At 44.2% G+C, this 15,193-nt stretch overlaps 1 protein-coding gene across 5 annotated transcripts in view; it reads left to right on the forward strand.

The window, feature by feature from the left end:
• LOC115141492 (rho guanine nucleotide exchange factor 12-like) overlaps positions 1–15,193 on the forward strand; it is a 73,229-nt gene that overhangs the window by 49,573 nt on the left and 8,463 nt on the right. For all 5 annotated transcript variants that reach the window (XM_029680395.2, XM_029680399.2, XM_029680396.2 and 2 more), the window contains 19 exons: positions 1,177–1,284; positions 1,597–1,734; positions 3,969–4,064; positions 4,325–4,435; positions 4,617–4,715; positions 5,960–6,002; positions 6,348–6,453; positions 6,736–6,873; positions 7,050–7,082; positions 7,902–8,016; positions 8,125–8,233; positions 8,543–8,752; positions 10,183–10,327; positions 10,622–10,654; positions 10,908–11,062; positions 13,457–13,603; positions 13,722–13,807; positions 14,496–14,621; positions 15,047–15,161. In XM_029680395.2, the coding sequence (XP_029536255.2) occupies positions 1,177–1,284; positions 1,597–1,734; positions 3,969–4,064; positions 4,325–4,435; positions 4,617–4,715; positions 5,960–6,002; positions 6,348–6,453; positions 6,736–6,873; positions 7,050–7,082; positions 7,902–8,016; positions 8,125–8,233; positions 8,543–8,752; positions 10,183–10,327; positions 10,622–10,654; positions 10,908–11,062; positions 13,457–13,603; positions 13,722–13,807; positions 14,496–14,621; positions 15,047–15,161 (2,113 nt within the window). The remainder of the gene's footprint in view (positions 1–1,176; positions 1,285–1,596; positions 1,735–3,968; positions 4,065–4,324; positions 4,436–4,616; positions 4,716–5,959; positions 6,003–6,347; positions 6,454–6,735; positions 6,874–7,049; positions 7,083–7,901; positions 8,017–8,124; positions 8,234–8,542; positions 8,753–10,182; positions 10,328–10,621; positions 10,655–10,907; positions 11,063–13,456; positions 13,604–13,721; positions 13,808–14,495; positions 14,622–15,046; positions 15,162–15,193) is intronic.

Below are 15,193 nucleotides of genomic sequence, written 5' to 3' on the forward strand. Positions count from 1 at the left end.
GATATTGGGTAATCGATCTCGACAAACCATTTCTGTATGGACCTCGCTTTTGTGCAGGGTAGCATTGTCATGCTGAAACAAGAAAGGGCCTTCCCTAAACTGTTGTCACAAAAATGTAAGCACAGAATTGTCTAGAATTCAATTGTATGCTGTAACGTTAAAAGATTTCCCTTCACTGGAACTAAGGGGCCTAGCCCAAACCATGAAAACAGCCCCAGACCATTAGTCCTCCACCAAACTTTACAGTTGGCGTTATGCATTTGGGCAGGTAGCTGGCATCCGCCAAACCCAGATTCGTCCTTTAGACTGCCAGATGGTGAAGCGTGATTCATCGTTCCAGAGAATGCGTTTCCAGAGTCCAATGGCAGCAAGCTTTACACCACTCAGCCAACACTTGGCATTGTGCTTGGTAATCTTAGGCTTGTGTGCGGCTCCTCAGCCATGGAAACCTATTTCCATGAATCTCCCGACGAACGGTTCTTGTGCTGATGTTGCTTCGAGAGGCATTTTGGAACTCTGTATTGAGTGTTGCAACTGAGGGCAGGCGTTTCAGCACTCTGCGGTTCCATTCTGTGAGCTTGTGTAGCCTACCACTTCACAGCTCCTAGATGTTTTCAATTCATAATAACAGCACTTACAGTTGACCGGGGCAGCTCTAGCAGGGGAGAAATTTGACGAACTGACTTGTTGGAAAGGTAGCATCCTATGACGGTGCCATGTTGAAAGTCACTGAGCTCTTAAGGCCATTCTACTGCCAATGTTTGTCTATGGAGATTGCATGGCTGTATACACCTGTCAGCAACGGGTGTGGCTGAAATAGCCTAATCCACTAATTTGAAGTGTTGTCCACATACTTTTGTATATATAGTGTAGATGTAACGCTCCGGGTGGTGCAGCTGTATAAGACTGCATCTCAGTGCTAGAGGCTTCACTACAGACCCTGGTTCGATTCCAGGCTGTATCACAACCGGCCGGGATTGGGAGTCCCATAGGGCGGCACACAATTGGCCCAGCGTTGTAAGGGTTTGGCCAGGGTAGGCCGTCATTGTAAATAAGAATTTATTCTTAGCTGACTTGCCTAGTTAAATAAAGGTTAAATATAACAAAAAAAATGCTTCGTTTTGGGTAATATTTATATTTACTGCACGTGACTGACTTTGTGATTTTAATTCTAAGGATGCTCTGCGATTGGGTGATGGAGATGATGGAAGCATGGTAGACATGGACCACACACCTTCCTACAGTAGCAATGAACTCTCATGGAGCAGCAGTATGATGTCCCCTGTAAGTGTCACTTTCAACTTCTGCTGGTGTGTGTGGGCATAGCTGTGGAGTAAATACATTATTAGGGACAATGAATTAGTCAACTGTGATCTTAATCTCACGGAGGAGTACACCACAACCCACTTCTCTGTCCCAAACCTGGGTTGTGTTCATCAGGGCACGCAACCGCAAATGAAAATAGTTTGTTATTAGACAGGTCCAGGTAATCACCCCCTGTTTCAGTCTAGTCTCTTCCATTTGGTGCCTAATGAACAAGACCCAGGTTTAGCTCGATGAGTTTTTGATAGCTTACCCAATGTTATCCATTTGCAGGTTCTCCGTGGTTTTGCATCTGCCTCCCCGGAGAGCCTGTGCCAAAGAGACTTGTTGTCCTACCACAGCCCAAAGAGCACGCCCCGAGACAGCTTCAACTCCTGCCACTCCCCCGACCCAGAAGACACTCCAGACCTGGTAAGACTGACCTGGCTCATGTTCATTAGGGCATGCAACTGAAAACATTTCAAATTAAAGTTTATTTGTCACGTGCGCTGAATACAACCGGTGTAGACCTTACAGCTTACTTACAGGCTCTAACCAATAGTGCAAAAAAGGTATTAGGTAAACAATAGGTAGGTAAAGAAATAAAACAACAGTAAGAAGACAGGCTATATACAGTAGCGAGGCTTTAAAAGTAGTGAGGCTACAGACCGACACCGGTTAGTCAGGCTGGTTGAGGTAGTATGTACATGTAGATATGGTTAAAGTGACTGCATATATGATGAACAGAGAGTAGCAGTAGCATAAAAGAGGGGTTGGTGGGTGGAACACAATGCAGATAGCCCGGTTAGCCAATGTGCGGGAGCACTGGTTGGTCAGGCCAATTGAGGTAGTATGTACATGAATGTATAGTTGAGGTGACTATGCATTTATGATAAATAGAGAGTAGCAGCAGCGTAAAAAGAGGGGTTGGGAGGAGGCACACAATGCAAATAGTCCGGGTAGACATTTGGTTACCTTTTCAGGAGTCTTATTGCTTGGGGGTAAAAACTGTTGAAGCCTTTTTGTCCTAGACTTGGCACTCCGGTACCGCTTGCCATGCGGTAGTAGAGAGAACAGTCTAATGCTGGGGTGGCTGAGGTCTTTGACAATTTTTACGGCCTTCCTCTGACACCGCCTGGTGTAGAGGTCCTGGATGGCAGGCAGCTTAGCCCCAGTGATGTACTGGGTCGTACGCACTACCCTCTGTAGGGCATTGGTGGTCGGAGGCCGAGCAGTTGCCGTACCAGGCAGTGACGCAACCATGCTCTCGATGTTGCAGCTGTAGAACCTTTTGAGGATCTCAGGACCCATGCCAAGTTTCCCGAGGAGGATTAGGCTTTGTCGTGCCCTCTTCACGACTGTCTTGGTGTGTTTGGACCATTCTAGTTTGTTGTTGATGTGGACACCAAGGAACTTGAAGCTCTCAACCTGCTCCACTACAGCCCCGTCGATGAGAATGGGGGCGTGCTCGGTCCTCCTTTTCCTGTAGTCCACAATCATCTCCTTAGTCTTGGTTACGTTGAGGGATAGGTTGTTATTCTGGCACCACCCGGACAGGTCTCTGACTTCCTCCCTATAGGCTGTCTCGTCGTTGATCAGGCCTACCGCTGTTGTCGTCTGCAAACTTAATGATGGTGTTTGAGTCGTGCCTGGCCATGCAGTCGTGGGTGAACAGGGAGTACAGGAGGGGACTGAGCACGCACCCCTGGGGAGCTCCAGTGTTGAGGATCAGCGTAGCAGATGTGTTGCTACCTACCCTCACCACCTAGGGAAGGCCCGTCAGGAAGTCCAGGATCCAGTTTCAGAGGGAGGTGTTTAATCCCAGGATCCTTAGCTTAGTGATGAGCTTTGAGGGCACTATGGTGTTGAGTGCTGAGCTGTAGTCAATGAATAGCATTCTCACGTAGGTGTTCCTTTTGGTCCAGGTGGAAAAGGGCAGTGTGGAGTGCAATAGAGATTGCGTCATCTGTTTGGGCGATATGCAAATTGGAGTGGGTCTAGGGTTTCTGGGATAATGGTATTGATGTGAGCTATTACCAACCTTTCAAAGCACTTCATGGCTACAGACGTGAGTGCTATGGGTCTGTAGTCATTTAGGCAGGTTGCCTTTGTGTTCTTGGGCACAGGGACTATGGTTGTCTTCTTGAAACATGTTGGTATTACAGACTTAATCAGGGACATGTTGAAAATGTCAGTGAAGACACCTGCCAGTTGGTCAGCACATGCCCGGAGCACACGTCCTGGTAATCCGTACCCACAGCTTGTGTATGTTGACATGTTTAAAGGTCTTACTCACGTCGGCTAAGGAGAGCATGATCACACAGTCGCCTGGAACAGCGGATGCTCTCATGCATGCCTCAGTGTTGCTTGCCTCGAAGCGAGCATAGACGTGATTTAGCTCATCTGAACGTTCAAAACGTTTTGTAACGTAAAACAAAAATTACATTTCTTATTGGACAAGTCCAGGTAGTCCTTCTCTGTTTCAGTCAAATTCTTTCCATTTAGTGTCTAATGGACATGACTAATGCTCTGCAGATGTGGAGCCACCTTCATTCAACACCCCTTTGATGGTAGATGTTGTTGGCCACCTCAGTGAAAGGAGCAGTCAACGCTCAATGAGGGAGAGATCTAAGTGCTGTGTGTTCCTCCTCTCCTCCCCCCTCCAGGACTCCCTGTCCCCCTCCACTGTTAGCAGCCCCTCACGCTTTGTCTCCCAGATCATCGGAGCTGAGGACGACTACTTTGACTCTGATCAGGAACAGGTAGGCCCTAAATACATCCAAAATAAGGGAAAACGTATAACTTCTTTGGCTTTGAAAATTAAAATCGAAGGCCTATTGATTTATTTGCTATTGATCGAAAACTTTTTGTTTTTTAACATTCTTTACAAACACAGCGGAGCATGCAAGGGCATGTCCCAAAAAAAATCTGTCCGTAAAAGGGTGACAGTCTGACGAGCCTCACAGAGAGGATTTTCTAACAAGGTCAAGCTAGCTCGTAACACACACACTGTGTATTTCAGGTCAATGGCCAGTGCAGCTGTTTCCAGAGCATGGAGCTGCTCAAGTCCAGACCTGCCCACCTGGCAGCGTTCCTGCATCATGTCGTCTCCCAGTTTGACCCTGCACCGCTGGTAAGAGCCCCCCACACACACACACACACTCACTCACCTGACCATGTTTGTGTTGTGACCAGTTACAGACAACAATAGAAGTTTTTTTTTAAATGGGATATCAGTGCAGTGCTGACGCAGACATAATGGTGTACAACGTGTTTGTCATCTCTCATTGATCATGGGAAATGTTTCTCTTTAGCTCTGCTACCTCTACGCTGACCTGTGCAAGCAGACCAACTCCAAAGAAACCAGACGGGTGTTCATGGACTTCCACAACTTCTTCATCGACCGGGGAGCTGTGAGTAGAGTACAGTTGAACTAGCCTACATCTGGGCCGATATTCACCAAGCGTCTGAGTTGGTGTGCTGGTCTAAGATCAGGTACCACCTATCCATATAATCATATAAGCATTCCTACTCTGAGACTATTTGTGAATACGGGCCTTGTAGTCTCGAGCGGCTTTCATCCACAGTCAGTACAGGATCACAGCTAGCTTTTACCCAAACTGCAGGCCCAAGCCAGCACAGACTTGCACTGTTGTTATTACACAAAACTCACAGAGCTGTGTCAGAAGCAGTGGTGTGAAGTACTTTAGTAAAAATACTTTAAAGTATTACTTAAGTAGTTTTTTGTGGTATCTGTACTTTTCTTTACTATTTATATTCTTGATAACTTTTACTTCTCTACATTCCTAAAGAAAATAATATACTTTTTTACTCCATACGTTTTCCATGACACCCACAAGTATTTGTTACATTTTGAATGCTTAGCAGGTCAGGAAAATGGTCCAATTCACACACTTATCAAGTGGTCATCCCTACTGCCTCTGATCTGACGGACTCCCTACACACATACTTTATTTGTAAATTATGTCTGATTGTTGGAGTGTGCCATCTGGTTTGCTTAATATAAGCATTTTTGTTTTTTTGTACATTTTACTTTTAATACTTAAATATATTTAAAGCCAAATACTTTTAGACTTAGTAGTAGTTTAATGGGTGACTTCCACTTTTAATTGAGTAATTTTCTATTAAGGTATCTTTACTTAAGTGTGATAATTGGGTACTTTTTCCACCACTGGGCAGAAGTCATGGTCTCCCCCACCATAGTTGTGATAAAAACCTACATCCCCTGACAGTGTTGATATGATATGCAACACTGTTATTTTACAGCAGTGTGTTTTGTGTGATAAGATTATTGGTGATTCTGTCAGGAGTCCCCTCTCCCTGTGGTAAAACATTTCTCCACAGCTGGAACCGTAATTTCTCTGATCCACTGTTCTGTTGATTCCCAATACAATATATTATGCTGCCTAAGACCGATAAGACTACTTGAAGATCCCAGAAATGTTCTTGTCTAGTTGGATTTCTTATGCACTACTAACACACACAGGGCATACATTTAGGAATTGTTCAGCACGTATCAGTCGGTTTACTCTTTTTGTTAAATGTCAAGTATTTTTACTCTGGTGTTTCGGTAAGCCACATATTAACAAGTCTGGCTTTGTTAATTCCCATCTGAATGTGTCTTATTTTCATACAGAATTTAAAAGTAGCTGTTCCCGAGTCCCTATCCTCTGACCTTGGTGAGTATTTGTGGCTTTCCTTTAATTTCCATTAGTTTCCCTGGCTGACAAATCCATGCCAAGTTATTTCTGGGTATATTGAGGATTGACTATTGTTAATGGAATTCCAAATATAGCCGACTCAAGTTTCCTTACTTCAACCCTGTAATAGCAGCATGATCACAAAGTGCCTCTAAGTGTGTGGTAGGTTGTTTAACCTATCTACCTAATCCTACATCAGGTGTTAAGACATCGAACAAAGTAATTATATGAGAATTGCACATTTGAATTCTCTCTTTGATGAGCTGTATTTGTTGCCACCCCACTTCCTAACCGTGTTACTGTGTTGTGTGGTGGCTGTTGAAGACCGGAGGAGGACGGAGCTGATCCCTGAGGAGCTGAACAGACAGTACGTCCAGATGGTGCAGGACACCCAGCTCCCTGACATCCAGAGGAACCTGGAGGACTTTAGGTCAGTCACCTTGCACACGCTCTTCTGAGATGGCCGCCTTTCCCATTGGTGCCTATGTGCTAGTCATATGTAAAGACTTGTAGATAGTATAGCTGTTTGTCTTGATAAACACTCAGTGCTGGTCTTATACGCTGCTCGGCTTATAAATGTACACTATGTTGGCATAAGCCTGCTGTAAGATATAATCATGTTATAAGTATGGTATAAGTTGATGTAAGCATGATATTAGTTATTATAAGCATACTGTAAGTGGGATCTGACACTGGTTTGTGGGGTGTGCAGGCAGAAGCGCAGTATGGGCCTAACCCTGGCGGAGGGGGAGCTGGCCCGGCTGGACACGGAGCGCGTCAGAGACCGGGTAGCACTGGAGAGAGAACGTGCTTGTGCTGAAAACATCATCACCAAGATAGAGGATGTTCTGTTAGTAGCCACACTCCGTTTCACTTGCTGTCATGTTTTTAATTGAGGCTGAAAATGTATTGGAAATCTACTACTTCTAATTGTTTGAACTTCTTTTTGTACTCTGTTTAGATAGTTTTAAAATAGTTTTCTGTGTAATAGAATTTGTTCTAATTGAATTTCTTGACATATTTTAGGTTGACAACTCAATCCACAGAGGAGGAGAAATGGTGAGAGGATTATCTTTTGTTTATCTATAGGAAAGAACCGATATGGGCCATACACATTTAACACTATCCATCGATTTTAGTCAGTGTGATGTTTTGAGGATTGTCAATAAAAGACGTTAAGGTCACAGGCTCAGACTGGAGACCATGATCGTGTTCAGTAAGGCACAACGTTTTACAACCAGAAAACCCCAAAAAATGCATTATTGGACAAATTCATGTAGAACCTACCTGTCCCACTAAACACAATATTTGGTGTAGTGCACTGCACTCCTTGAGGGGTTTGAGACACTTAGGGGCGTTACAGACTCTGGTTTTTCTAACCACTATCTGTGTCATTTCTACATGTCAGACCGGAGACCAACAATGTAGTTTCAGTTCACTACCATGAAAGAGGACAAGAACATCATATTAGATGATTTTGAGGTTGAGCAGTTACCACAGACGTTGCATTGTGTGTGTAGAGTATCTCTTTGCCAGGGGGGAAATCTAGCTACATGAGTTCTTGGCCAACCTCTTTAATAAAAAATGACATTTCTCTAGCTTGTCTAGATTCACGAGGGACTATTTCCAACATTGTATAACAACTTTATTTCAACTGCTATATGGTCCTGGCATATCCCAGATGATGAATGAATGGACATGACATCTTTCCGCCGTCGTCACTTGTTTTCGTGGCATATGGTCAAAGCCACACTAAAGACACGTCAACATGTAGTTCACTTCAAATGAATCCCAATCTTTTCCACTTGTATATAAAACAGAGAATATGGCAATTTAATTTTGGTCTCTAAATCCTGAATCCTCGTTGGTCTGTTGCAGCACTACTATGCAGTATGTCATCCTCACGTACATGAAGCACCTTGGCGTGAAAGTCAAAGAGCCACGCGGCCTAGAGTCCAAATGGGTCCGCATCAACTTCCTCCCCAAGATCAAGGTATGAGCTTACACTGAACCCTCCGCTAAACCTAGCTCCGTTTTTATTAACTGGCACTCCTACTATATCTCTCTTACTGACTGATCATGTGATATCTGTGATGATCAGAAGAGCATCAAGACCGAGAAGGAGGGAGGGGAGGAGAAGGTGAAACGCACCAGGTTTCCCAGCATCCTCGGGCCTCCTCGCCGGCCCAGCCGAGTCGACCCCACGTCCGGTGAGTCTGTCTGCGTTATAAAGCACGCTGGCCTACATTTTGTCATTTAAGTTGACCAACACTACTATACTACAGGTCTCCCAATTTACTGAACCCCTGGATAGTCACTTTGTATTGGTAGATGGTCATCATTACCCACATTCGAAACAAGTCATCTTGTTACTATGGAAAAAGGAAGGACTGGCAGCAAAGTAAACGGATCCTGTAGTATTGACTCCTGCTACCTCTCTTTGTGTCTGTCTTGACTGTATGGGGGATTCCTGCCTGTCTCTCTGACTGATTTGTCTGCCTGTCTGTCTGTGTGAGCAGTTGGCAAGGCCATGGACCTCAACAAGCCACGGCCCCAGAAGCAGCTGTCCCAGCCCTGCCTGGAGCACCTGGAGGCGGGTCGCTTGAGGGCCAGTCAGTCCAATGAGGGCTCAGAGCTCATACATTCCTCCCCGACCAACGCCACCTCGCCAACCAACAGCACCACCAACAACAACGCCTCTGATGGAGGCAGCAGAGACTCTGAGTTTGGTGCGACCCTGAACTACCACATACTGTACTAGATTCTAGCTAGTACATACCTACTAAACTCCCTAGCTAGCACACTTCCCACATACTCAATTCTAAACCAAGTACACTAGTCTCTAGACTACATTAATAGGCAACATATTTACAGCTAACAATTAGGACATTAAACCAAATTCAAAGTGTCAGAGATGATGTCGGGATTTTAGTTAAAAAGGAGAGCACCGCAGACAAACCGTGCTCCTCAAACACTATGGGGAGCGTAATTGGTCTTGCGTTGCTTGCACTTGATTCAATTACGCTCCCCATAGTGTTTGAGGAGCACGGTTTGTCTGCGGTGCTCTCCTTTTTAACTAAAATCCCGACATCATCTCTGACACTTTGAATTTGGTTTAATGTCCTAATTGTTAGCTGTAAATATGTTGCCTATTAATTCTGGGTCATTGTAGCTGTAGTAGAGCTGGGCGATATGTACCAAAATCGTGATCAATTTATCTATTTTTTTTGTGATAGCGATAAACTGCTAAAACTTTTTTTAGTAATAAGTCTTTATGGACAGGTACTTTATGTTAGTGGCAGTTTTTTTCCAGTGCCAAATAAGACAACTGAGATGGTATCATATGATTATTTTTAAAGGTAGCTATTTCATCGAACATATCCAGGAAATTATTTATATTTTGCGACCTGTCAAAATACAATCCAGAATTATCAGATTTCATTTTGGCTCTTCAGAGAATTTGCTTGGCATCTTTGTGCATATTGGCCTATAAGCAACAGTATATTATTCACCACTTGTGGAAGTTGGAATCCGTAAATGTAGGCTAATGTCCGACAAACACTTTCCAGTGCTAGGCCTAGGCTACTTGATGTAGGCCTATTCATTGCGAATGGTGCGCTTGTCTCCCCTCTGCGGCGCATCAAAACCATACTACACTACATCCTACTCGGGTTGTAAAGTGGTGCCATGAACTCAATATTAAGAGGTGAGAAATACATAATCTATTCACAAAGTTATGATTGTCCTCTCTGTAACTAGAACAACAGTAGTAGCTTTGAAAACTGTCTTTTCCCTGCAATAGCGTTTTGAGCAATGGTCATATGCTTGTGTTTCTCAGAATGCATTTCTACCTCCATGTCACAGTGGGGAGAAGGAGTGAGAGTCAGCAGCCAACAGCGAAATACTTTCTTATCGGGAATTAACATAATGCGTAGGCTATTACTGTCGACCAAATAATGATTTTAGAACAATCTACAGAAACGTTGTGTAGCTAAATCATCAAAAATTTCAGACGGAAGCTAAATGCTTGGGTAAGAGGAAGGCAATTATCGGTTTATCGTCCCCGCTCTAAGCTGGAGTAATGGTCTTCCCACCTGGCCTGATAGTTGTACAGTGTAACTGATCTATTCGCTCTGTTTATCTCTGTCTCTCCTCTCAGTTGGGACCCCTAACTCTGCCTTCCCCAAACTGAGTGAGGGTCTTGGAGACCTGGACAGTCTAGAGTACACTCCAAACACACATTTTGACTACAGCCTGAGCCCCTATAGCCTGGACCAACTACAGGAGGAGGACAGGGAGAGTGGGTAAGATGGACCCCAAGGAGGGGAAAACATAGGGCCTAGGATGCAGTCAAAAGTAGTGCACTAAATAAGGAATAGGGTGCCATTTTCTACCCTCTGTATATAAAATGCAATTCCATTCCAGTTGATAGAAAAGTTTTTTTTTCCAGTCAGCCCTTGAAATGTATTTTTTTTTACCCCTATTGTGTCCCCCCTTTTTTTTAATAGGTTTGACATTTTAGTTTCATGCAGGCAGAGTATGAGTATGTGGAGCTTTGTCATGCAGGCCACGTAGTTAATAGTTTCCTCTTGTTTCAGAATTCTTGAAGGTACACCCAAGGCTATCAGAAGGTGAGTGTTTTCTGTTCTCTGTTTTGACCTACTTGGCCTACCACTACTTCTGATAAAGGCAATGGTCAGATCGTTTATTAGAGTTTTTAGTCAGTGTCCTAATCCTCTTTTGGACAAAATGTGGATTACTTTTATCAGAAGTGCTGTGGTTAGAGACCTTATGAGTTTCTGTTATATTTCGTGACTCCATTTATCTCGGATGGTGTATTTAAGGTTGTAACCAGCCCTGTATCTGCTGCTGCCTATCTCCCAGGTTGGATGGCCTTGGTTCTACAGAGGTGCAGAGTGAAGACGACCAAGGAGGCACTGACTCCGAGCATGACCCCCTCAACTGGCAGCAGCTGGTGGGACGAGAGGTCCTGGCCGGACTCCAGCCCCACGAGATCAAGAGACAGGAAGTCATTAACGGTAACTTCCTGTTTGAATTGTCACCATAATATAAATACATGGGGCCCATCTAACCTGACCAGAAAAAACTCTGGGCCCTAGTGATTGGCTTTGCATGATTAGGAAATACCCAGGGCCCTGTACATACTGTATGTCTGTGTTCACTCTTTTTAGTAGGCAGATTATTGTTCACTAGGAGTAATCACGGTGTTAACCGCTTACACTCCTGGGAATTGGCCTATATGGATAAGTCTAAATTGAGATGTTTTTTACAGAAGAAATATGGAAAGCATATGCATAAACATGGTAGCATTCAAAAGTGAACAGTTTGGAGATTGTTGTAAAATTATTAGACTCAAGGTGAGGACAAAACAGCTAATCTGACACAAGACTGAATCCAAACATTATACTGTTGATTTTATGTGTATTTTACATTTACTGTACACTTTGAGGTATTTGTTGATAACGAAATCTTCAATTAATCTGGATGCATTCAGTAACATAAGAATATTAATGGCAAATTTGGGGTAGGTAACCCTAACCCATAAGACAAAAAAAATTGACAAGGGTTTGTGTGAGCGGTCTAACTGGTGTCTCCAAATGGCCACACACCTCTCCAAAGTGTGAACAGGTCCTATGTAATTTCAACTCAATGAATAGTCTTCAACTATAAGGTGCTATTTTGAGCTCTCCTAGCTGTGCCGTTGAGGTACGAGAGCAAGCAGACTTGTAGTTTTTATTTGGATAACAGCCCTGCAACCCCGCCTTTACACAATTACTTACTATTGTTGTTTAGCGCATTCAAAAAACAAATACATTTTTCTTTACAAATAGTCTGGGAAGCCATTTGATTAGATGTTCAGGAGTCTTATGGCTTGGGGGTAGAAGCTGTTTTAGAAGCCTCTTGGACCTAGACTTGGCGCTCCGGTACCGCTTGCCGTGCGGTAGCAGAGATAACAGTCTGTGACTAGGGCTGATGAAGTCATTAATGATTTTTAAGGCCTTCCTCTGACACTGCCTGGTATAGAGGTCCTGGATGGCAGGAAGCTTGGCCCCAGTGATGTACTGGGCCGTACGCACTACCCTCTGTAGTGCCTTGCGATCCGAGGCCGAGCAGTTGCCATACCAGGCAGTGATGCAACCCGTCAGGATGCTCTCGAAGGTGCAGCTGTAAAATCTTTTGAGTGTCTGAGGACGCATGACAAATCTTTTCATTCTCCCGAGGGGGAATAGGTTTTGTCGTGCTCTCTTCACAACTGTCTTGGTGTGCTTGGACCATGTTAGTTTGTTGTTGTTGTGGACGCCAAGGAACTTGAAGCTCTCCACCTGCTCCACTACAGCTCCGTCGATGAGAATGGGGGTGTGCTTGGTCCTCTATTCTTGTAGTCCACAAGCATCCCCTTTGTCTTGATCACATTGAGGGAGAGGTTGTTGTCCTGGCACCACATGGTCAGGTCTCTGACTTCCTCCCTATAGGCTGTCTCATTGTTGTCAGTGATCAGGCCTAAAACGGTTCCATTATATATCGCAATCTGGTCAGGTGGGCATCGTTTGAAAGCGTGTTCTATTGCCAACATGGGCAGCTAAGTTACATAATACAATCTCAGTGTTGGGCTTTCTCAAGGCAATTCAGAGAAGCGTATTGTAATTTTGGTGCGCGTAGAGTCACGAGTCCATTCAGATGCGTTTTCGCTGCCAAATTTCTTCACAATACGACATAGGCTCATTCTGTTCAGAACAACCCAGGGTATGACGCCATGTCATCTTGTACAACATCAAGCATTGTGGTCATGGCACTGTATATTAAATGAGTTTGGAAATATGAAGTGCACATTTGGACTAAAAGGGGTTTGGTTTGCTTGTATGACATCAAAGTAGTGTATATATTATAATCCTCAACGTCTCATCTTTCAAAATACATCAAGTCCTCTTTATGTAATCATTTATATACAGCATTTCCCTCACTCAAGACAACAAAAAATGTGCAGAAGTTGACCAGTTAGCGAGAGGGATGGGGGCAACTTCTTAGAACCGCTGTCAATTAAAAACCAGTACTGTGCTGTGAAGCGGAGACCTTGAGCAATGACGTCATGTATAACATGTTACTGTACAGCCACTGCGTCCCAATTTAGGCACTTAGCAGATTTGGACACTGATTATTTGAACCCGTCTACGGGTACGAGTGTAACGAGTTAAGAGTGCAATGAACAAACAAACAACTCAATCAAGCAAACTTTATTCGTATATCACTTTTACCAATGCATCTTTCCTAGTTGGAACCTTGGCCAAAAAACCCCAAAGAACAAGCTGAAATAACCGTTCTCATTCACTCTTTATCGGCCTTTTGTGGTTGTCTAATGTAGTCATTTATCAGTATGTGTCTGCAATAGTGATTAGAGCTGTCTGTGTCTACAGAGCTGTTCTACACTGAGAGGGCCCACCTGCGGATGCTCAAAGTGCTGGACAATATCTTCTACCAGAAGCTCACCAGAGAGGGCATACTGCCTCCTGCCGACATCAAGAACATCTTCACCAACCTGGAGGACATTGTTCAACTGCATGGTACTTACACGCATGGACATAAGTGCACACACACACAGACATGTACATGCACAAGCATGTACGCACACATACACACACAGAATGGCCCTCTTACATTCCCTTTCATTTTGAATTTCAGTTTGGATATCTGAGCAAATGGTAACAATTCGGAAAAGGAATGAGACGTCCGTAATCGACCAAATAGGAGACGACTTGCTGTCCTGGGTGAGTACAGCTCGTTTATTTATTTTTTATTTTGAAGCCTTTTCCCCAACGGAATATGATTTATGTAATAATTGTGTTGGAGAGAAGTGTCTCTCTCACAATCCACAAAAGCGGTGCCATTGTCTGAAATTACTTTTCACTGCAGAATAAACTTCCACTTTTTTGTATGGGATTGCTTATCTTTTTAAGTGGCTTTGAACTGGAGGGTAAAGATGGTTGCTCTGTTTTTGCGGAATGTAAGTAGAATTGTGAAATGATCGTGTGGCACAGATGGACTGGCGGAACCCATCCACTAACCTGGTCCCAGATATATATGTGCTTTAGCAAACCCCTCTGTCTATACATGTATAATGATAATTCATTGGCTTTATAAAGCGCTTTTCCAGGTGCTCAAAGTGCTTACATAGAAATGGGAAAGCTCGCCTTATCCACCGGCAATGTGAAGCACCCACTCGGGTGGTGCACGGCAACCATTCGTGCCAGAACGCGGAGACAACCATGATAACCAAAATATAGCTGTGACAGAATCATGACAACTGATAGTCGGAGGGAATTGGTTGAAGCATGTACGTGGTAGATTTTAGACCCCTGGATCTGGCACACTGCCACCACACACACACACACGCAACAACCAGGCAGTTGCCATGGTGACTGACCCTGATTCGCCTGGCTCGCTTGTGTTTTCCAGTTCAGCAGGGGCGAGGAGGAGAAGATCAAGCAGGCGGTGGGCACATTCTGCAGCAACCAGCCCTTCGCTCTGGAGCTCATCAAGAGCAGGCAGAAGAAGGACTCGCGCTTCACCTCCTTCATGCAGGTAAGTGGAGGAATGGAGGAGAAAAGAAGAGGACAGGGCAGCGCTGGGACTGGAGTACACACGGGGCTATTGTGCACTGCCTGTTACTCAAGGTTTAGGCCAGGTATTTGACTAATTCACTTCTGCAGACTCTACAGTACAATGTCTGCGACAGGGTATGGGATGTTTGTGGGAAGCAAGAGGAGTTCAATGGTAGCATTTGAAAAATGATTTGTTGATTTTAAGTTCAAATGAATTTGACATAAATGACACATTTAAAACATAAGTTGTAGAAAGTAACCATGGAACCATTTAGCTCTGTCAAAGCTAAAGTCACTGGTGGGCGAAGTATGTACATGAGCGAAAAGGATGCATCTTGCCTGTTTTGTTGCCCCTTTTCATCATTCCTGCGGCCTTTTTTCTTTGACTTGACTGTGCGTTTGCAGGAGGCTGAGAGTAACCGACTGTGTCGAAGACTCCAACTGAAGGACATCATTCCCGTGGAGATGCAGAGGCTCACCAAGTACCCTCTTCTACTGGAGAACATCGCCAAGTACACAGGTGGGCCACATGCACATTCCTTATACCTCTTT

This window comes from Oncorhynchus nerka, linkage group LG14 (genome assembly GCF_034236695.1).
Source record: "Oncorhynchus nerka isolate Pitt River linkage group LG14, Oner_Uvic_2.0, whole genome shotgun sequence".
In the NCBI taxonomy this organism is placed as follows: Eukaryota; Metazoa; Chordata; class Actinopteri; order Salmoniformes; family Salmonidae; genus Oncorhynchus; species Oncorhynchus nerka.